Here is a 22,361-nt window from a genome sequence, read left to right on the forward strand (position 1 = left end):
GGTCTGTATCTGTACCCATACAGCACCCCCCCATTTTTCTTCCTGCACTCATCAGACCTACCCCGTCTGCTGCCTTAAACCTAGCACTTGCAAATTGCTGGCTGCATTACCATAGTTTGTTGCCTTTATTATCTATTTATTGTTATTTATCTGTTTCTCCTCTGCTTCGCACTTTTCACTTCTCCCTCCTTCCATGCACTCCCCCCCCCCTCCCATGCACTTGCGCATTCTCAATGTCACTGGGCCTGGAAAGATCGCTGTTTTGTTCTCCCCTGTGCCCCTCCCTTGCCTGGTCGCGCTCTGAAACACTTGTGTACGAGCGTGATAGAAATAAAATATCAATCAAAAACTGATTCACCTTGACTTTTCCGCAGAATATAATATAGGAGAATACATCACATTGGTGAAAAGACTGTCAGAAAAGGCAGTACTGACCTTCAATGCTGTGGAATTGACCAAATCATTTCTCATAGAAAGAAGCAAATAAGTCCAGTTTGGAACTACAAAATAGTCCTTTGCAGGGTGCATTGAGAAGTCCCAAATGTGTTCTTCCTCTTTCCTCTTCCATTTACCAATTACCCATGCCCACTTGCTCTGGTCTTAGATCCACATCTGCTGCAATTTCAAAAGCATGCAGATGACACTCCAAATTAACATTCACCTTGAGCGCAAAGTATGTTGCAGGACTAACATTTCTAGATACATTGACCACATTCACGTTGGATGGAGGAAATGCCTAAAAATCTAACAGATTTTATTGCTGAGAGGGTTAAAGGCAAACATCTAGGAGTAATATTTGATGAAGTGGTACGATTCATCCCCCAAAACAATGCAGTTGCTAAGAGTGTTATCTTTGAACTGTTCTTAGTAAGGAAAATTCTCCTGCTTCTGCATACAGATCACTGCTTGGAATTGATGACGGCCCAGGTGATGGGACAGCAAGATCAATCAAGGCATAAATACATATTTTGCAAATTGATTAGCAAAGTTTGTAGATTACAGTTGTCTTGATTAGCAAACAAACATATTTGATTAGAAATATTTTTCATGTCGTCAAAGTTACTTGTATTCCCATACAATGAGTGAGAATACAGTATTTCTGTGTACCGCTGAAATAAAACATTAGTGGGATGAGTGTCAGCAAAATATAAAGGTTAGCTGCATGAATGGATACAAAAATAAATATGATAAAAAGGCTCTAAAAACTGTTTTCAATGCACGGTTCTGTGCAGCTAGATGCAGTTGATGTTGCACAGGCCAGTGCCCCTGTGCTGTAGTACTTTGAAGCGCCCTGTATGGGCTAGATGAATTTACAATTAACATCTTATGCCAAATAATCAGACAGACCCAAGGGAGATGTTAAAATACGGCTTTAATCTAAATGAAAGTTAGCAGGGAGTTGTATGGCTATCAAAATAGATGCTTGCATAATCACACCTCTTGTGTATACAGCGTTCATATAATTTTGTATACGTCATCTAGGACGTCATCCTACGTGGCATTTTGCAAAACCTACAACTGGGAGGGATTGGATTAGGGGGACATACCTACTTAAAGAATAATATAAGCATCAATATCTTATTGGCTGCCACTTGTCTGTAGGGCACACCCTGAGCTACTTCTACATATGTAGTATATTGATTATAGCAGAGAATATGGTAGGGGATTGGTAACTGCAACATTCTATATGAAAGTGCGTGGCAGGTCTTATGAATGGTTGGCAACCCATCCAACCTTGGACTTTCAGCTAGTTTAGCAACACGCGAGTAGAAACAAAACCTAGCTGCTCGAGAAGCATCAATTCATTTCTTGTTTTCCCAAGTAGTCCATCATATGTCATCGACCTGATCTTTAGCCAAGGCCTTCTGTTTGTAGTTGACCTCATTGTCTGCCAACTCTTCTGGGACATTGAGGGGGTATGAACAGAGCACTATCTCCATCTGGGTTTGAATGAATAGCCCTTGTTTTTGACTTCTGAGTCACGTGTTAGGAGACCACGATTTTGTTCAATTCAGCATCTTATTTAGGACTATTTGATTTTATTAAACAGGGTGCCATTATCCTCTCTGGCCTTGAGACTTGCTCACTCCACCTCTCATAGGCTTTTGCTCCCATGATTGTTCAGTACTTGGAACTTGCAAATGTCCTTGTCTCTCCTAGTCTTAACAGAAATACGTCCTATGCACGTGGTATGTTCCTTCGACTCCCTTTGTGCCTCAAATCCATCTCTCGAAATAGCCTCATTGCTCCTCGGCCAAGATACACCCTTATTCTGCAAATAAAACAGCTTCTTCACCATTTCTTCAATTTGCAATACTAGGCTCATCTTTTTGAGGTAACAGTGTTGATTCGCAAACTTCTGTGTATCTTTTCTACCTTGCATTGCAGCATGTTTACAGTTATTGGTCAGCATGTTATTTCATCTTCTTACATTAAAGGAGTAGTTTGCCTTTAGATCAGTGGTCTTCAAACTTTTTTGGCCGGGGCCCCGCCCTGAGCAAAATTTGGGCAGGCCGGGACCCCCCTAAAATGCCAAATGGACAGTATGTATGATAGGATAGGTTATTTATAACACGCTTAATACCCAGAGGTTTCTAAGCACGGACCTGGGGATCGAACTTGTGTTGCTTCGTGTCGTCTTGCTTCCAAAGTTTCAACATTGCTGCTGAGCTGTCCTCCCGGACTGTCACCACTTTTGCGTGCTGTCACCACACCCTACTCCCAGGATAGTCCCTGGGCTCCCCACCTGCTTCCATCACAGTCACTGGATTCCCTTATCCCACTCCTACCCAGTCCCTGGGCTCTCCCCACCCCATGGGCTTTCCCCACCCTGCTCCCACCACTATCCCATGGTTCCCGCCCATCCTGCCCCCACCACAGTCCCTGGGCTCCCCCATCCCGTTCCCAACACAGTCCAAGGGCCAGTGGTGGCTGTTGAATGTTTGGAGTGGCATAACTATTTCCCCCAAAAATGTCTAAGCGACAGAGCAGTGAGGGAGCCTGAACCAATCAAGGGAGGATCGGGGGGGGGGGGGGGGGGTCGGGGGGGGGGGGGGGGTGTTTACCCCGTGATTTTTTTTCAAAAAAATAAATGGGCTAAAATGTTGCATTGTAGAGCATACTTTAAAAAAGGAAATGTGTAAACAGCCAAACAGTTTGCAATTGGTGCTGGGGGGTGCAGGGGGCAGGCATGACATTTTTTACTGGACATCTATGATATATGTCCAGTAAAAGAATAGCATCCCTGTCCCCTGGGCTCCACAGCGCCTCAGAAGGAGAGCTGATTTTGGCAGGTGGATTGTGCTACAAAGGCATTTAGGCATTTTTTTAAATGCCTTTGTTGTACAACCCTCATTCCCCCTCTATCCACCACTTGCCAAAAATCAGCTCAGTGGACCAACACAAACTAACACCACATTCATACAGCAATCACCATCATTCACACAAGCATCCATCACCATACACTCACTCATAACAAGCATAAACGCATCCACACACGTTTAAAATAAAAAACAAATTAATATAAACATGCCTTCTGCCTTGGCCTGTATGTGGGTGCTGAAACGCCCTGCTCCAGGCTGCTCTGTCCGTATGTGCGCAGGAGCGCCCCCTCGCACATACAGACATGCAGTGCCTCTAGCAAGCATTTCCAATGAGCTATGCAATGCTGGCGAAGAAAAATCCCCCAGCCTTGCATGGCTCAGTGAGCATGTGCGGCTGGGGCAATGAACTGAACTGCTAAAGGGAAATCGTGTTTCCCTTTGACAGTTCAGCCAGCCCAGGTGCACTCCCTCAGCTGGAAAAAGTAGCTGAGGGAGTGCTCATTGTTTCACTGGGCTGGCTCCTTAGCTCCTCCATAATGGGTGAGGGGGCCACTAGGTGAGCGCCCCCTCGCCATTATGGATGAGCCGCCAGGCTCGGACTGGCCTATAGGGCAATGCATGTATCAAAAATGTAAAATGCTAGTATGGGCCACCTTTTTGGCCAATGTGGGCCAGTTTGATGAGTTACTTCACTATGCAGTTAGATTTTGACCATTGAGGAGTTACTAATTTTGACCATTGTTGCTGAATAAATATTCTTTAAATATTACTTGCACTTTAACACAAAGCGCCCCCTTGGGTACTATTCAAACAGTCTGACTAAAGGAATGAATATCTATTTACAACTGCGGGCCACTTTAATTTGTGCCCGAGACAGTTTCATGCTTCTGCCTGATCATGTGAGCTGCCATTTTTCTCCTTTTGTTTTTTTTGAGATTTCATGCTGGCCTCTCACGGCCCCCAGGGATGCGGCTGTAGCCCCCTGCGGGGCCGCGACTCACAGTTTCAACGCATAAACTTGTGCATGGGTTCCCAATTGCAGCTTTTCATCTGCTACTCCAATAGGATGGAGGTGAGGGGGAGGTGAGTGGGACCAGAGGAGAGGCATCCACCTGCTCCTCTACATTCCCCCCCTCTAGTCAAATATTCAACCACACTTTATTTTCCTCTTCTTACACAACGCAATTCCTGCTTCATCTTCCATCATCTCATATTTTCTTTTCGTTGGGACCCATATTTTCGTCACCCCCCTCAGGTGTCCATTTTTTATGTGTTCATCTATGCTCCAAGTCATATATCGACAATCCCCAGCTGGTGAACAGAATATCCATTATCCCACATATCTCTTCCGATCTTGGGGATAGTAAAGCCTTGTTCCTGGGGGTACAAGAGAACTCTTCTTAATGTTCTCAAGTACTTTCTTCCGTCTGTATCTTTTCTCTGGTGCCACTGTTAATGTCATTCATATCTTCATTCCAAGAGCTTTCTTGGATGTCTTATGGCATTGTCCCAAGATAATCCTTATGAGACAAAATCCTTGCAGCACGAACACTAGTATGGCTCCAAGGAATTTGAAAGCATTCGCCAACCAAGATGGAATCCATGAAACAGAGAGGAGAACCAATTGTGTCCTGTGGTCTGAGCAGCTTCCTCTTCCTTCTTTGTATGCAGGATTAACATTGTTATTGCTTCTGTCAGGGTTCAATTTTCTCCATCATGGGCTGCTATAAATGTACAGCAGGACGAGCTGACCTTGACACAAACGCCTCCTTCCATTGCTGGTATTAGGTCCAGAACATACCTGTTCAGGAGGGTCATCAGCCTGATGGCTTTCAATTCTTCTTTGATTGCATTGAATTCTTTTATTGTTGCATTGATCGCCTGCAGCAAGTCCCACCTAGTGATTTGTAACTACTAGGCATTCACTGCTGCTTAGAGTCCTGGTGTAAATATGGATATCATCATCATGGCAGTCTTACTGAATAATTAGAATTCATCGGGAATATCATCATAAGACTTGATTTTGATTAGAAATAGTTCTATCTTTTTAGTCGACGAAGATAAAGTGATTCTTTCTTAGGTACACATTAATTTCTGGACACTCCTCAATATGGAGGTCACTTTTGGGAATCACTAATGCTGGGACGTGGACCATTACAATGGAGCACCCATTCCTCCTCAGTCTTTAGGTAACTGCATGTACGCTCTGGATCCACAAGACCAATATCGATCCATTAATACTGCAGTTCCTCCATTAATTCCTGGTACTTCGATAATTTCTCCACAGCCTTTATTCTTTCCAACATAGACCATACCATTATTCTTGAAGCAGGTTGTTGCATTCTTCACTTGCAACATATGCACCGGTCCTGCTTCGTTCTCAACCCAAATTAGTAGTCTTGCATGCTTAGCCCATGATTCTAAGCATTCATCATTCACCTTTTGCAGCTTGCGGATTGCTTTGTTCTTCAATAAGTGTGCAGGGCATGATATTAGCAGTCTTCCCATCTAGTGCTAGTTGCTACATGCCCATACACGAACAGAGGTGTCCTTTCTCAGCATCCTGCCTCTCCTGATTTTTCAGTCTTGTTGGAGCAATTAGTTCTCCATTTTGACAGTTTTTATTGGGTCTCCATACTGGGATGGATAAATGAGTTTTTTGCTTGTCCACCCCAATCCAGTCTACACTCTCTTAGTTTTCACATATGTGTCTTCGTATTGAAAAATAGGTATGGTCACCATCTTAGAATTGCCCACTTTCCTTCGAATTGTCCTGTGGTGGTACATGTTGCCAGGTGGCTGAGACACTTGCATCATGTGGAAACATTTCCCTTGCAATAAATGTTCTTCCTGCATTCATGGCATATGGTATTAAGGAGCAAACCTAACCTTCTTTGGATGTTCCTTCTCCCACATGTGCTGGTATCATAGGTCGTTAGCTAGACAAGCCTATCTGTCTAAATATATATTTATACACTCATTTTCTTCTTTAGCCCCTCTCTTTTTTCGAGAAACATGTCTTAATATCAGAGATCAGTGGGGTTTTTGAACTCTTAATGGGGACAATAGTAGGTGTCTTATTCGCTTTTTCATCACTGCCTATAGTATGTGTGAATGCTATGTAATAAGGATAGCAGTTAAAATCCAAATACCACAAAAAGCTCCAATAATTACTCTTCGTGCAGTGAACTTCTTTCATAGTTCTTGAAACATTTCCATTGCATTAATCTTTTTCAATATATCAAAGTTATTGATTTATTAACTCAATGTATAATAAAAAGAGTAAAATAATCACCAATATAATTCTTAAAACGATGGTGTTATTTTTCGGGTTTTCATTGAAATGTAACGATATCCGTGCGTCTTCTGATCAGAGCTGGATAAGAATGCAGGATATAAGAAAAACCTGCAAGCAAGAATGTGTGTACAATAGGTAGCATAGAAAATAAGGTATTCTTCTATTCATCCGACTTTTACTGCTTCTGTCCCATTATCTCTTTCACCTTCGTCTAAAGAAGATGTTACAGGATCACTGCAAGTCCTTAAGAAACCCCCATCTAAAAGTGTTACTACTTCTTCCCTTGTCTTGACTTTTGGTGACTGATCTTGTCTGCACCTGCTGAAAGAGATTTAGATACACTAACCCTAAACTTTACTGAAAAAGTCAATGCAGTAGTTTACAGTAGCAATACTGTAATTATGCATTATGTAATAACCTCAATTTTTAGAAATGGAAGTGCAGGACTGTCTCTAAAAAATAATAATAGAATTTACACAGTCTGGTCTTTGTCAAATAGGATATAGATGGCCAAACAAGAAATAGCTTGCTTAATAATAGTATCATCCCGATTACTTCTGGTCTCCAATGATTTGAAAGAGAAATAACTTTCCTTGCCTAGCACTCCCACGCAGGCCTTTGGCACTTTTAGGAGTGGAGGAGGGGATTACTGCTGCACTCTCTCTCCCAGTTAGCCCCTTTGAACTTGCAGACAAAAGAGGGCGTAGAGTCTCCCGAGGACAAGAGAGGAAGGCAGGGTGGGGTGCCGTTTCATTGAACAGGATCATTTAAATGGCTAGCTGTGCTACACAAGTGGCAATTTAGTTAGAATTGCTATGCGACGCTGCTCATTTTATGCCTTGCTACTGCAATGTAACCAAGACTGGGCTCCTATGAAACACTTGCTACTTACTAAGCTCCAATGCCTACAAAATCAAGAAGCTATCATTTGCCTGGATCACTGATAAAAAATGAAATAAAAAAAAACACATAAACCATGCGTTAAAAAAGGTACTTGCCTGGCTCCAAGTGGAATTGAGGATGACATTTAAGATCCTATGCACCATATACAGTGCCAATTGGAGAAAACCTACCTTAATGAACTATCCCCAGAATACATCCCCACCAGATATTATTGGTTGAAAAATCCAAACCTGATGCCTCAAAAATCTTTCAAGTTACTATAACATGGAGGCTGGCAGTACAAGGTTTCAGAGCCAAAAAACACAAACCATGGGCAGAATCACATGAGAAGACTTTCAGAAAGTTCTGCAAAGCTGAACTGTGCTCTCAGCTTAGAATTGAGGCCTGCCTACACAAAGGGTAATGTTTGAGGAATTGGGGGCAATCCCTTGCATTCAACTGTATTCTAATTGATCACAATCTTTTACTATACTATTTGCATAAATCAGTGCTAGCATAACGACCTTAAGGTGACCTGCAGTGCATGACAGAACTCCTTAACTAATTAGTTTTACAACTCTTTGTTGACATGATTTTGTTATCTCATTTTCCAATTCTTTGCAATGTGATGATCGCTTTCATTCTAGTTAAGCTCAACCTTAAACTATCCATTCACCATACAGAAATAAATGCCTTAGGTTTCATGCATATAGTCTGAAGGTGGTGCATTTAATTTTGTGAAAATATGAGTCAAACACCTTACCAAATAGAAACCTCGACTTATAGGAGTGAGAAGTGTCCTATATGCTTTGTTCACTAGTGAAGACTGCTTTTCTGATAAATCACGTTCTTTCTGAAATGGAGAAACACAAAAATGTTCTTTAATTAACACCCCATGAAAATAATCTGCCAAAATCAAAAGATGAAGTTGTGGATGCAGCTTTGTCACGTGTACCCAATAGTGTACAGCATTGCCCAAACTGTTAAGTAATCTTCCATCTGCACAGAAACACAAGCAACCCTAGACCTGCAGCAGTTTATAAGTCAAGCTGATGTGTGGTTCCTAGGGACAGGAGGCAAGGGGCCACATCTGGGCATATCAACTCCGACATACTTAGACTCGCTTTAAAATGTTAAAGGACAACACCAGCAAGTCGATATTGCCATGGGAAATGTACACAAGTGTATATTCTGCAAAGTCTAGGAGCACTCCTATTTTGTGTGGACTCTTCGAGGATTAAAGATAATTACAACGGAGATTAACCAACCCTGACACTAGGTGGTGTTCAAAGTGAAAAAAACAACAGATGTCCACACAATTGTGGAACTCTCCCGTTCCTCGCACACCCAATATGTGTTGTAAAACAACCAAAAGTGTATTATTTAAGATCTGGTTTTCAAATAATAACAATGCAAACTTATTCCATGATAAAAATAATAATTTTACTATTCCTGTGTATTAGTTCGCATTTGGACAATATTTCATCATATATTCAACACAAATTTCAATTTGCTTTCATGACTCAAATTTCTATTACAAAAGAAGGAAAATTAAATTTGATAAATATACAATTACTTCCGTTATTTCATCTCCAGAGCATAACCCACAGTTATGAGTCTAATTGTTCCCTGTCACATTCTACCCATTTAAACGCAATGATGAATTTGTGGTAACTGTAGAGTTCTATTGTCTTGGATATCTGCTCAATGCATTTCCGAAAATTGTTCCCTTTATGAGGAGCTCTTTGTTCAGTGTCATGCTAACACACATTAACAAATTAAAACTACACACACACACAATGTGGTGCAAAGATGACAAGGTTATTACAGAAAAACTAAAAGTTATGCAATAAGCACCCAGAAGTTACTTAAGATTACTTGAATCTCAGCCATCTCATCCACAATTGCGGCTACAGATACTTTCTGCACTTCATCCACTAATAGGCAAGCTAAGGCAGGGTCTGTGAAGCAGGCATCGTTGGTGGTATTATGTAAAGTATATTAAACACAAGACACACAAGGACAAGAAAAATTAAAAAAAACTGGGCTATCCGGTGGGCCCAGAGTTCCTGCCCATTGAACAGGAACAAAAAATAGTTATAAACAGAAAAGGGTGGTGACGTTCATACAGGAATACGCTTGGCAAAAAACAAAGCAGGCATAGTGCTGAGAGGGCAGAAGAGTAAAATGTAGGCAGCTATGCAGTGGGATAAGGCATACCAGACCCAAATACATAATAGTGAGCCAGGAAAAAAGTGGAAAGAAAAATAAAGACTAGAACTAGAAATTTGAAATACACTGCAATTAAATCAAGTTAAAGTTTAGGAATTCACGGAAAATCATTGCCAGGGCAGCAAATTAGGGTACTCAGCAAAAATGAACTTGTTCGGAGGCAAGAGTGTGCTGCAATAGCGAGCCAACCATATACTTAAACGTAAAACAAAGGGCCAAAACGAATTTCGTTTGGAGACAAACGAAAAGAGGAGTGCTGAAGTCTCTGGTTGCTGGTCACCTCGGTCTGCAGGTAGGGAAGGGATTCTGGGGCTCAGATGCACAGGTTGTTCCCAACAAAGCTTCCGGTGTTGGTGGGGCAGCTGGGCTCCAATCAGCCAGCGGAGGGTGGAAGGGGGGAGGGCTGCTACACAGGGAAGCAGAGAGGAGTGGGGGTTGGAAACAAATGAAGAGGAGCACTCAAGTCCCTTGCTGCTGCTCACCTCGGTCACCTGGGGCTAAGTGGATGTCCATAAATCAGCTCTAGTTGAATGCTTCAAAGATGGAGCTTGCACTGTTTGGGCCAAAACACCTTACCGCAGCTGTTAAAGAAAGCTTTGCCCCAAGTATTCTAGGCGAAAAATTAAAGTTCGCCCTGAAGATCAAAAATGTGGGTTGTTATTTGCAAGACAATCTTGGGAGTAAGGCGCAGGCTAGCACTAAGTTCCAGGCAGTTTTCTATTAATTGCGAATGCTCAGATAAGTTTTACAGTTTGTTCCGGATGAAGATCATGCAATGGTGGTGGGAGCTTTGACAAATGTCAACTCGGACTACTGCAACCGTCTCATGACGTGCATCCATGCCAAACAAATGTATAGGGTCCAAAAAGCCCATAATGCAGCCGTCGGGCTGGTTGGCCGTTTAAGTAAATCAGCCACCTATCCCCCTTTCAGAGAACACTGCAGTGGAAGATCGAATTAAATTTAAAGTGGCGTGCCTGATTTTTGAATGGGCTGGTCCCCAATTACCCGAGAGATAAAATATGCCGCCATCAACTGGCTAAGAAGCTCCGGTCTAAAGATCAGTGGCTGTTTATTATTCCTCAGTCGAAATGTTTGTCCAGGGGGTTAGAGAATTTGCAGTCTTTGGCCCCAGACTATGGAATAGCCTTCCTAAAGAGATCAGGGACTGTGAGACGCTTTTTCAGTTTAGGAAAGCACTTAAGACCTTCTTCTTTAAATAGAGATGGTGGGGGTCATTCTTAACCTTATATTAGGTAATCTATGTGTGCACTGCGTTTTATTCCACTTGGTTTGAGTAATTGTTTTTTAGATCAACTGTGACTTTATACAATTAAGTTAGTTTTGAGCGCATTATATAGAGGGGGGTGCACAATCACATTAGCGCATGCATTATAAGGTATATGGTAGATGCGGGTGTGAACACCATCTTGGCAAACAGCAGCCATCGTATAGGTTAGGCCCAAGCGCAGTGAACAGCATTTTGAAAGTTAGTATTATGCCCCTTGCATGAGCGCAACCACGTCCCCCTCCCCACCCTGGCCAGGTCTCAGAGATCCACAACCTCCTCCATTGTTCAGAAAGTTACATGCCCTCGTACTCTGTGTGAGAAACCAAAGGGTGTCTCACCCGCTAGTCCTCAGGGACTTGTCATCCAGGTGGCCAGGAGATGGTTGTTTTTTTGGATCCAGTTCCTGGGGGTGGAGAAGTGCGGGATGATCACCTGGGTGAGGGATCTTCGGTGAGTCGAAGTGAGACAGCCGATGGTGAGACTCGGTATTCCCCCCGGTTTTATTCATCCATCTAATCCTATTTTTTAGGATCTTCCGAAGTCCCAACACCCCCCCCTAGCCCGCCTTCAACACAAACATCGTACTGGACATGTCCCGTTAATCGGGTCAGGCAAAGTCAGGCACTTTACACTAAGTGCATACACTTGATACCAGTTAGCTCTCCTCATACGAATAAAAAGCAACACCTAAAGACACACTCCGAGCAAGGCGGAACACGAGGACGAGCAGAACTTCCGGGACCAAGGCACACCTACTGGAGCAGAGCAACGGACCGAGGGACAAGAGCAGCGGGTCAGATCCCACAAGTGAAGATTGTATTGTTTATTTATTTATTATGCACACCAGACCCAAGGGTATCGGGGTTCAGAGGATAAAAGAAGGCTTACAGCTTAGTTACAAAGTGGCATAAGGTACAAATCTAGGTAAGCAGGCATGATATACAGGCTTAAGTAGATATAAAGAAAGCATATACTAGATTAAAACACAATGCAGGCAGGAACAAACTATACAATGTAATTTGATACTATTTACAAGGCGAGATAGCAGAGGGCCAGTGTATTACTTGTCATTATCTTTGAACCAGTTAATGAGATTCTGTCTGAATTTAGTGAATTTCTGCTGAATTTAATGAATGTTTGGTCAGCTCTCAGTGAGGGTGGCAGGGAGTTCCAAAGCTGTGCTGCCTTGACCGGGAAGCCACTGCCCCCAATTTTGGATAGTTTGAATCTTGGCACAAGGAGACAATTCTTATTGATTGTTCTAGTGTGTCTATTTGAAGATTTTCTATTAATTCTTTTTGTCAGGTAGCATGGTGCCCTATTATTTAGGCATTTGTGGATAAGTGATGCTGTTTTCAGTTGGATTTTATCATGGGTGGATAGCCAGTTGTGTTGTCTCCTAATCTCAGAAATATGCTCTTTCCTTGCTATACTTTGAGGGCATTGTTCTGGAGTGTCGGTATTCTCTTGATAATGTATTTGGTGGCACCAATGTAGAGGGCATTACAGTAGTCCAATTTGGACATGATGAGGGCTCTGTCCAAAATAATACAACTGTTAGAGGATAGGAAATGTTTGCCAGCTCTAATTAACCTGGATATCTTGTCTTTGGTTTGTTCCAAAGGAAAAATAATGATTTTCCACACAGCTGTGTGCGTTGACGTGCTGGTTTCTGAAAGGGTTTATTTAGATTTTTATATAAAGTACAGACGGGGTTCTCATGTCCCCATGTGGTCAGCTGACACGCGTTTTGACCCGTAGGTCCTTCTGAAGGCTATGTATTCCGGTCCGATGCCCCCTCTGGGGTTCTGGTAGGGAAATGGAATGGTCCTGTATATACAGTGGCTCTAGTTGGGCCCTGGCATTTCGTTTTCGCTGCTCGATGCAGCTTGTAGCTGGAATAAAGGTAAAAACTTAAATTTTGTACTTCTTTAGCAACTTTAATGGAGTTCCAGTCAATGGTGAAGGATGAATATTCAGGGCCTCATCTTGTGAGATGGGAGGTGGTGCTGAGGATGATGAGCTCCGTTTTACCATCATTCAGGCAAAGACCATGAGAGGCCATCCATGCCTGAATGATGCTGTATATTCTATTCAACAAGGCCAAATCCTTATCATAATGCCCAGTAAGTGGTAAGAGAATCTGAGTATCATCTGCATAGTTGGTGTAGGTGATACCAAGATGGTCTAGCTCATCAAAAAGGGGCTTGATAGATATGTTATACAAGGTCGGAGAGACATTATCCCTGAGGCACCCCACAGGTAATACGGATAGGGTCAGCAGCTGCTGAGGGAGAGAAGACTCTCATAGTCCTGCTGCTAAGGAAGGATTGTATCCAGGTTATGGCCTCCTTGGAGAAATGGGCTGCTGAGTCTAATTGGCTACATAAAACCTTGTGGTCTACCAGGTCAAATGCAGCCGAGAGGTCAAGAAGGAGAAGCAAGGCTAATTTTCCATTGTCTCTAAGCTTGACAGTTTGGGCCTTGAGATTGATTAATGCCGCTTCCGTGCTGTGTTATGGGCGGAAACCTGATTAGTGGGCTCCTAGCAGTTGGTTAAGTCCCAGGAACTTCTGAATTTGGAGGTATGCCACCTCAACTAACGTTTTTAGGTGGAATGACACTGTCGAGATGGGCCTGTAGTTAGTTGGTATAGTAGGGTCTAGTGTTTGTTTCTTGAGGAGAGGGAGTACCCAAGACTCTTTAAGGTTTCTTGGGATGGTACTTGATGCAAGAGGCGTTGATGAGTTTTGAAATGAAAGGTGCTAGATCTCTTGCCACGTCTTTGATTAATTGTGCTGGGCATTGGTCACCCTGGCAATTCGAAGTTTTGAGCAAGAGTATAACCTTTTCAACCTCAAGAATATAGACTTTGGAAAAGCTGAAACTGGTTAGTTGTTTGAGGGGAGCGGGAGTTTTGTTATGTAGAGTCGTGGATGTTAGGGAAACTTTCTTTTGTGCCATCTTTTTCTGAAGATTAGAGACTTTGACTTGAGCATGCTGAATATTGGAGCACCAAGTTTTGTCTTTGACGCAATTGTGCTGAAATTGGAGTTTCTAATTCTTTGAAGATTGTGAATAGTTCATGCTGGAATTAGCTTGCAAGATTCTATTGTTGTACGTTTGTTGGTTTGCCAAGAGGATGTTTTTCTTGTATTGGGCAGAAATGTTAATGAAATTAGTTTTGTTTTCAGGAGAGGGGAGTAATCTCCACGCAGTTTCACATTTTCTTTCATCTTTTCTCAGGCTTTTCAGATGTGGGGTGAACCAGGTGTTGAGGTGGCTTTTGGGCTTACTGTTTCTCAATTTTACTGGGGTAATCTCATCAAGAGAGGTAGTCATAATTTTGTTATATTCGTCGACTAATGAGTTAAGTTCCATATTGTCAGGTAGTGTGTTGAGTGGGTAAAATGTGGGGAAGAAGTTTATCTAGTGTGATATTCTTTTTGTTTCTGGTTAGAGTGGGAGGGGAGGATAGGGTCGACGTAGCGGTGGGCCTTTTGGTTGCCAGCGTGAATGACAGAAGGTGGTGGTCTGTCCAGATTTAAGGGGTGATGGTGGTAATCGAGGCATTGCAGTTGTAATCTGCCACCCAGTTGAATATTCTCCCCTTGTTATGTGTTGGTCGGTTCACACTCTGAATGAAACAGTTCTACCAGGATATTAGCCACAGTAGTTGCTTGTTGGTCTTTCGGATCATTAAATCCCAGATTAAGATCCCTAGGAGGTCCTTTTTAGGTTGTCTGACAGAATAGTGGAGATCTCTTCGTTGAAGGTGCCAATGGGGCCAGGCAGTCTATATATTAGATAGATATTGAGAGCTTGGGAGTTGGCGATAGGTATTTTGACTGAAAGGGATTTGCATGATTTGATGTCTAGAGAAGGGGCTAATCTCATGGATAGATTTAGAAATAATGGCTATGCCTCCTCCTCGTGATTCACGTATAGCTGCTCTCAGAATAGTGTATTTGTCCGGGACTGCTAAGGTAAGGGCAGGGCCTGGTGCATCATGTAGCCACGATTCAGTGATGGCTAAGAAGTCGTAATTTTCTGCTACAATAAGGTCAGCTATCTCTGTAGCATGCACGACTAATGATCTTGCGTTTAGTAAGGCCCGTTTGATGTCTGATGAGGAGTTGTCTAGTGAGAGAAGGGGAGGGGTGCTGGAAATACCTCCAGTAGCATGTGCGCCAATATGGGGCTTGGATTTTTGAGATTTAGTCTGGGAGAGGCTATGTGATGTATAGGGTAATGAGATATTAAGAGTAGTCTTTTTTGTGATACTAGTTTGTCTATTAGGTAGGCTCTTTCTCTGGCAGTCTATGAAAGTTACAGAGCTGGCTGGAGGTTCAAATAGTTTGGCCAAGCATGAAGTTTAGAGTTTCTATAAGCAGTGTTACAGGGGTTGTTTTGGTTGAGTGGTCCCTGGAGGGGGTTTAACTTACTTGAAAGTTGTTAATGAGTCAGCGTACTGAGAGTGGGTGCAATGGGCACAGTGGTCGAGGATGTAGCCATGGTAGTTGAACTATAATTAATAGGTGGTATAGGGGGGATAGACTTGAAAGACTGGTTGATACACCTATTGTGAGGAATATGCCTAAGGAGACTATGTTTAGCAGGGTAGTATACATGATGCCTCAAGTAAGGGACAGTAAAATAGTATAATGCAATGGTAATTACTATGATCTACACAGTAGGACCAAGTAGGTCAACTCAGAGGGTTGAGCATGCATGAGCTGGTATAGTTCAACAGAGAGGACTAGTTAAGCATAGGCTAGTGTGAATCAGCACAATAAGCTAGTCAGTTATAGGCGGATCCATTTCAACACCGTAGGTTAATCAAGTCTATTTGAACTCAATGGGCTAATACATTTGGACACAATAGGCGATTAAGGTATAGGTTAATGCATTGAACATAATAGACTAGTCCGGCTGATGTAAATTTCGGTTGGGCATATGTGATGTGGAGGCCATCCAACCCTGGCGGCCAGTGCGAGTGAGCCTACTAAGTATAGGGAAGGTATTCGTGCAGTATCAGCAATAGGATTGGGCAGTAGGTACTAATGGGCCTAGCTAGATACAGTCTCAGAATAGTGCTCAGTAACAGGATCTAGATACAGTCATAGCCCTAACCCGAAGTAGTAGCAAAGATCTAGTGCTAGTGGGCCCTGGACGAAGCCTCACTAAACTTCGCAAAAAAACATATGGGCTACTCTGAATTATTTTTGCAAAAGGTTGGTGAGGATTCGTCCAGGGTTGGGGGGGTGGGGGGGGGGGGTTTGGGGAAGTTATAAGGGGGGTCCCAAAACGTCTTTTCTTCCCATAGACTGAATGGGGGGAAAAAACTTTGCGCACACTTTGCTACAGGCCAAACCGCTGGACGGATATTCACCAAATTTGCGGCAGGGGCTTGGTCCCGAAAGCGTGCTTTTGTAAATTTGGTGACAATCCGTGCAGTACTTTTCTTTAAAATGACCAAAAAGTAGGTCTTAAAAAAATTGTGATATCTATGTCCGCTCCGCGGTCACACTTCCCTGTTCGCTTCGCGGACAAGAAAACGATTAGCTAAGGGGCTGGCGTCATGACCGCAGACACGAGACGTCTCTGCCGGTTGGCTGCAGCGAGCCGTGTTTGCGTCAGATTGTTTGGATGCGCCCGACATCTTGGATCCGCCGATATCGGAGTGACAACCAGCATAAACATGCTGTATTTCTAAAACACTTTTGCTGTGTCAGAGGATTGGGAAAGGTTCAGACAGTAAGACATGGGTGATCAATGCATTTGTTCTGGCAGTCGGTCTTCATGATGTATTTTCTATGGCCAGTTTGTACGCACAGAAAATGAGGGGTCCAATAACGGTAGTATTTCAGTCCATGCAGTGCAAAGGCAACTTGTAACTGTTGTAAGGACATGCGTGGTGTTAGTGACCGTTGAAATGGACAACATGCTGTAATTGCATTACTTTTCCTATGGGTATTGTATTCATCAGTACGCCGCCATGGGTGTGACATGCTACGGTGGTTGTGGCCAGGGCCTAGAGTCTTGGATGCATGGCTGTCGGCCAAAGGCCTTACTTCCAAGACTGTAGGCCCTGGCTAAAACCACCGCAGCAGGTCACACCCATGAATACACTCTTCGTATTGCGTATCGATTGCCTGGTTGTGGGGAGTGTGTACACTCTTGGGTGCATGGCCAAAGGCCATGCACCCAAGAACAAAGTTATAAGCACTTGACATCCAAGCCACTGCACATCTATCCCATGTAATATCTATGGACATACAGCTAGGAGTGCAGCCTCTGGCCAGAAGCACTGAAGGATACAACACCTATAGAAAAACCACAACTACCACACATCACTGAGGTGGTTGTGGGGAGACCCTGCATTCTTGGGTGCATGGCCAAAGGCCATGCACCCAACAACAAAGTTATAACCTCTTCACTTACAAGCCAACATGGGTTTTATCTAGTGCGGTGGTTGTGGCCAAGATCTATACTTTTGGGTTTATGGTTGCAGGCTGTATTGCATACACCCAAGCATGTTGACACTGCGCACAACCACTGTAGCTTATCAAATTTATACTTCACACCCACACAATCGATTATGTATCTGGCAGGTGGGGCCAGCTCTCACAGTTTTGGGTACACATTTAGTACATGCTACATTTACAATGTTTCCTTCTATGGGTGTGCTACTGATTTTTACGCAACCCTGGGTGTAATATGCTGCGGTGATTGTGGCCAGGGCCTACAGTCCTAGGTGCATGGCCGTAGGCCGGACGCCATACTTACAAGACTGTAGGCCCTGGCCAGAGCCACCACAGCATGTCACAGCAATGGGTATACCTGCAGTATTCATTATTGGTCAGATGGTTGTGGGGAGTGTGTACAGTCTAGGCTGCATGTCCAAAGGCCATGCTCCCAAGAAGAAACTTCTAAGCACTGGAGTTATAAGCCACTTCACATCCATATATTGAAATGTATGGACATACACCTAAGATTTTAGGCCCTGCCCACAATCATTGCAGCATTTCACAGCTACAGAGACACCCCTAGTATTGAACTCTGTGGCTGTGGGGAGGTTCTGCAGTCATGCGTGCATGGCCGTAGGCCATGCACCCAACAGCACAGTTATATGTAGTGTACTTACAAGGCACAATGGGTGTGATAGGGTGTGGTAGTGCATCACTCAGGCGGCTGTGGGGAGGGGCTGCAGTTATGGGTGCATGCCCCTAAAAGCACATTTCTATGTAGTGTTATATGCCCCAATGGATGTCATATGGTGTCGTAGTAGTGGCCAGGATGTAGAGTATTTGAACAAAGTAATATGCACTGCAGTAGTAGGCACCTATGGATTGTATATACTGTATACCCATTCATTCATAAATCTATGGCCTCACGCTCACGTCTGTAGCCTGTGGCTACAAACTACTGCAACATATTACAGCTATAGGTGCACTTGTACTATGCAACATCATTAAGATGGTTGTGGGGAGGGCGTAGCGTTTTTGGGAGCATGGCCGAAGGCTATCCTCCCAAAATCAACTTTGTACGTAGTGAAATTACAAGGCACAATGGTTCCAATATGCTGTGGTGTTTCTGCCCTGGACCCAGAGTGTTGCCTGCATGTCCAAAGGCCATGCACCATAGACTGAAGTCATAAGCAGTGAGGTTATAAGTGAATATGGGTGTGGTGTAATGCGGTAGTTGTGTACACGTCCTAGCGTCTTGGCTGCATGGCTGCAGACGATGGTCACAAAAGTTAACTTAAAAGTAGTTAGTTAAGGACCATGGTTTTGATATGCAGCGATGGTTGTGGGTAGGAACTATACTCTTTGTACCTTGGTCGTAAGTTACACTACCAAGATGCAAGGGCCAGCCTACAGCCACAGCAGCATATTGCTACCATAGATTTGACATGCAGGTTTGCATGTGTACAAAATGACTGCTGATATACTTATGCCTTACTTTGTTCAGAATCCATATATGTTTAAAATGTCTTTAGTACTTGGCAGAAGTAACTTTTGTTAATTTCTGTGATAAAAGAAAAAGGTATGTTAGTTTTTGTATTTTATGAAAACTTACTACATTGCATTATAGACAGTTAACTTTTTTTACCCTCATATTTAGTTTACAAACCAGTGTACTGTGCATTCCGCTCAGTTTCTGTGTTTGCTTTTCTAATCCTTGGGTCTAGGGAAAGAAGATCCTTGTCGGATTAAAAAAAAACTTTATTTGCTATGGTACCAACTACTTCCTTGTTTCCTTTGAGTGCTTCCTTCTTTCTGATTAATGTTATGTTTGTTGCCTTGCTGCCGATTTTTAACAACAGTAAGATACCTGTAGGCGTATTCTAACTGTGCATTTGTTCTTACAGACCTGGGATATTCATTTATTTGTGTCGTTACAGCCTCTTGGGCAGTTAGATACCTGTAGGCGTATTCTAACTGTTTGTAGTCTTTCACATAATTTTTTGGTAATCTTGAAGTACACATTATTTATAAAATTTTGGCTTTAACAAGATTAAATACGCATTTGTAAGATTAGCAGGCAATCTCTGCTTTAGAGTAATGGTGCCATCATTACATTTGAACCATCCACATTTCTTTTTAATGTATGCTGTGTAGGGACCTGCATTGGTTGTAGCTCCTGCATGGCAGAGAATACCTATTGTTGTAAAGGTTTTCTTTCCAAGTGACACTTGACCGTGTGTGAATCCAGTCAGTTTGCAGTTGTTTTTAGTACCATCTGCATTATAACGTAGAAGCATAAGTATTATGTAGGCACTATGTGATTGTATGAGTAAGGTGGAGCGATTGTCTGAATTGCAAATAGTACATAATCTGCCATGGTTTGCATTCTGTACAAGTTGCTGAAATGGAATAGATTCACAATTATGTATGTAAACATACACACATCGCTCATTTGGGATTTGTTCCTGTATCACATAGCTACAGAGTGCATGTATTTTTCCACATGTACGAAATCTGGAAGATTTCATTTACAGGTATGCTTTTGTTTTCCAATACTAGTAGTAAGTACATTAGAAATTCTTGTGGATCTTCTTGTGAGTTTATAGTGAATCTCACCATTCTAGTAGAGTGGTCCAATTCTTGTCTTATTCCATGCACACTGTACGTGTTGTCAGGATTGTTTGTTGCCTTTCTATGAAGCACTAACATTTGCAAACACAATTGGTCTGTACTGTGTAAGTAAATATTATTAACAATTGGTGGCAATTGAAATAGAATATTCATTGCTACATCTGAATAGCAACTTACCCCAGTTTCATTTGCAAATTTGAATGGACCAGTTAGTTCTGCATCTGAGTGCATTTTTCAGAGTTTCTGTTCCTTCTTTGAAGACGTACCTGGTTCACACTCCCTAATAGGTTCTTCTTTGTTTGTGGTAATTGATGAAGCTTTAGCTTCTTTTGTTTTCTTTGGGGGATTTGCTGTTCGATTTTGTTGCATTTCTGTTAGATTTAGTTTTCTTTTACCACGTTTTACTTTATCTGGAACATGATATTGTTTCAGATGGGGGTTGTACAGTGAACACAGTCTATTGTATTCTACAATGCAAGGAATATCAGCTTTGACTTTACTTGCATCAAAGTTCATTAGCAATAGACCATCAAGTGTACGTAAGCGTGATAATGCTACGTAGCTCATGCCTTCTTTAAAGACTGTTTCCTATATCTATCAATGCTTTGTCTAGGGTAAGACCTTGGGATTTATGAATGGTAACTGCATATGCAAGAGTTAGAGAAAATTGCTCTCTACGTACATACATGTCTTTGAAGAGAAGGAATTGAGCAATTGAGCGCCCTATCCTTTTCACTTCTGAAAGTTGATCAAAGCAAATATTGACAAACTGAATATTGGTATCACGTGGGTATGATTGAAAGCCAAAAACTGTACCCAGTGCTCCATTAACTAGCCCTTGCTCGATGTCAAGGTTACGTTTAAGCATTACTCTACAATTTAAGAATCATTTTAATATTTTTTCCAACCCAGCTGAGTTGGAGATTGAATTTTCCAAACTACTTAGTCTTGTTGTGGCTTGCTCACACATGGGTACTGTCATACCATGTACGTCTAGTTTGTCTGTAGCCCTAATTTCCATTATTGGTTGCATTTCTTTATTTAACATTGTTTCATTGAATTTGAAACAGCTTGCAAGAGTTGGCATTAAGGCCATACAATTGACATTTTTGTGTGCTAATTGTTCCATAACATCAGTTGTACATGCATTATCGCCATAAAGTGCATGAATGTGCCGGTTTTTCAATACTACTTGTGCTTCTTGCGATAGTACACCAACTCTAATACTTTTCAAGATGTTGGCATAAGTGAGATCTGCAGATTGTCGCATGTTCTCTGTCAATTCTCTGTATTGGAAATGTTGCCAAAGGTTGACATTTCCTATGCTGCCATCAGTTTTAGGGCACAGTTTGTGGCCTAAGGTTTCAAAAATGGGTTCACCTTTCACTGGTGACAACTGTAGAAGATCTCTGAAAACGATAATGTGCTTCCTTGCAAAGAGTTCTTCGATGTTATTTTTAAGTACTTCCTGCAATCTGAGGTGAATCAAAGCCAACATTAGGTTGGAGACCATGCTCACTTCATCTATTAGTAGCATTTTTATTTGTTTCAATACTCTGCGTACTTCCATTGGAGCTTCTGCAGAAAGTGTGTAATAGTCTAATTTATTTTGATGCTCTACTGGAAGCAGTAGTAATCGGTGTAAAGTGACACCGCCTATGTTGTAGGCAGCTAAACCTGTGGGGGCCATTACAACAGCTGACAGTTTGTTGTTTGTCAATTGTTGAAGAAACTTGCTGATGATTTTGATCAAGAATGTTTTTCCTGATCCAGCTTCACCACTCACGTACAAGCAGTATAGGTTTGTAATTTTGGCAGTTACATTCTTTATTTTCGTGTTGTACACCATGTACAATTTGTTTTGTTATGTCTTCAAAAATGGTGCTCTGATCTTTGTTAAGTTTTGCTTGTTGTACAGTTAAGTCTTCTGAATCTTCTTGATATTGATACATGGTGTTTTCTACTTCTGCATCATTTGGTATTATGGTTGTCCTAGTGGTTCTTGAATTCCCGTTCCAGAAGGTGGACTACTGTCGGAATAGTCCTCATCTAGTTGGGCCTGAAGTAGTTCTTCCTGTTGCTGCTCATTGTGTAACATTGTTTTGTACTGCGTAAAGTTCACATCGGTGATGGCGCTTTCATTTGCTTTAAAAGCATCTTCATAGGAGTCAGTTATCAAGTAGGTCTTCCTCTTTTCTCCATGGTTTAAAAAGTTGCAACAGAGACTTGTAATA

The 22,361-nt window shown here is 42.3% G+C and overlaps 1 protein-coding gene across 1 annotated transcript in view; it reads right to left on the minus strand.

Annotated features, from left to right (window-relative positions):
* Positions 1 to 22,361, minus strand: part of HSCB (HscB mitochondrial iron-sulfur cluster cochaperone) — a 170,599-nt gene that overhangs the window by 71,365 nt on the left and 76,873 nt on the right. Inside the window, exon 3 of the mRNA XM_069619358.1 lies at positions 8,267 to 8,356. Coding sequence (XP_069475459.1) covers positions 8,267 to 8,356 — 90 coding nt within the window. The remainder of the gene's footprint in view (positions 1 to 8,266; positions 8,357 to 22,361) is intronic.

This window comes from Ambystoma mexicanum, chromosome 10 (assembly GCF_040938575.1).
Source record: "Ambystoma mexicanum isolate Mex_15411 chromosome 10, UKY_AmexF1_1, whole genome shotgun sequence".
NCBI lineage: Eukaryota > Metazoa > Chordata > Amphibia > Caudata > Ambystomatidae > Ambystoma > Ambystoma mexicanum.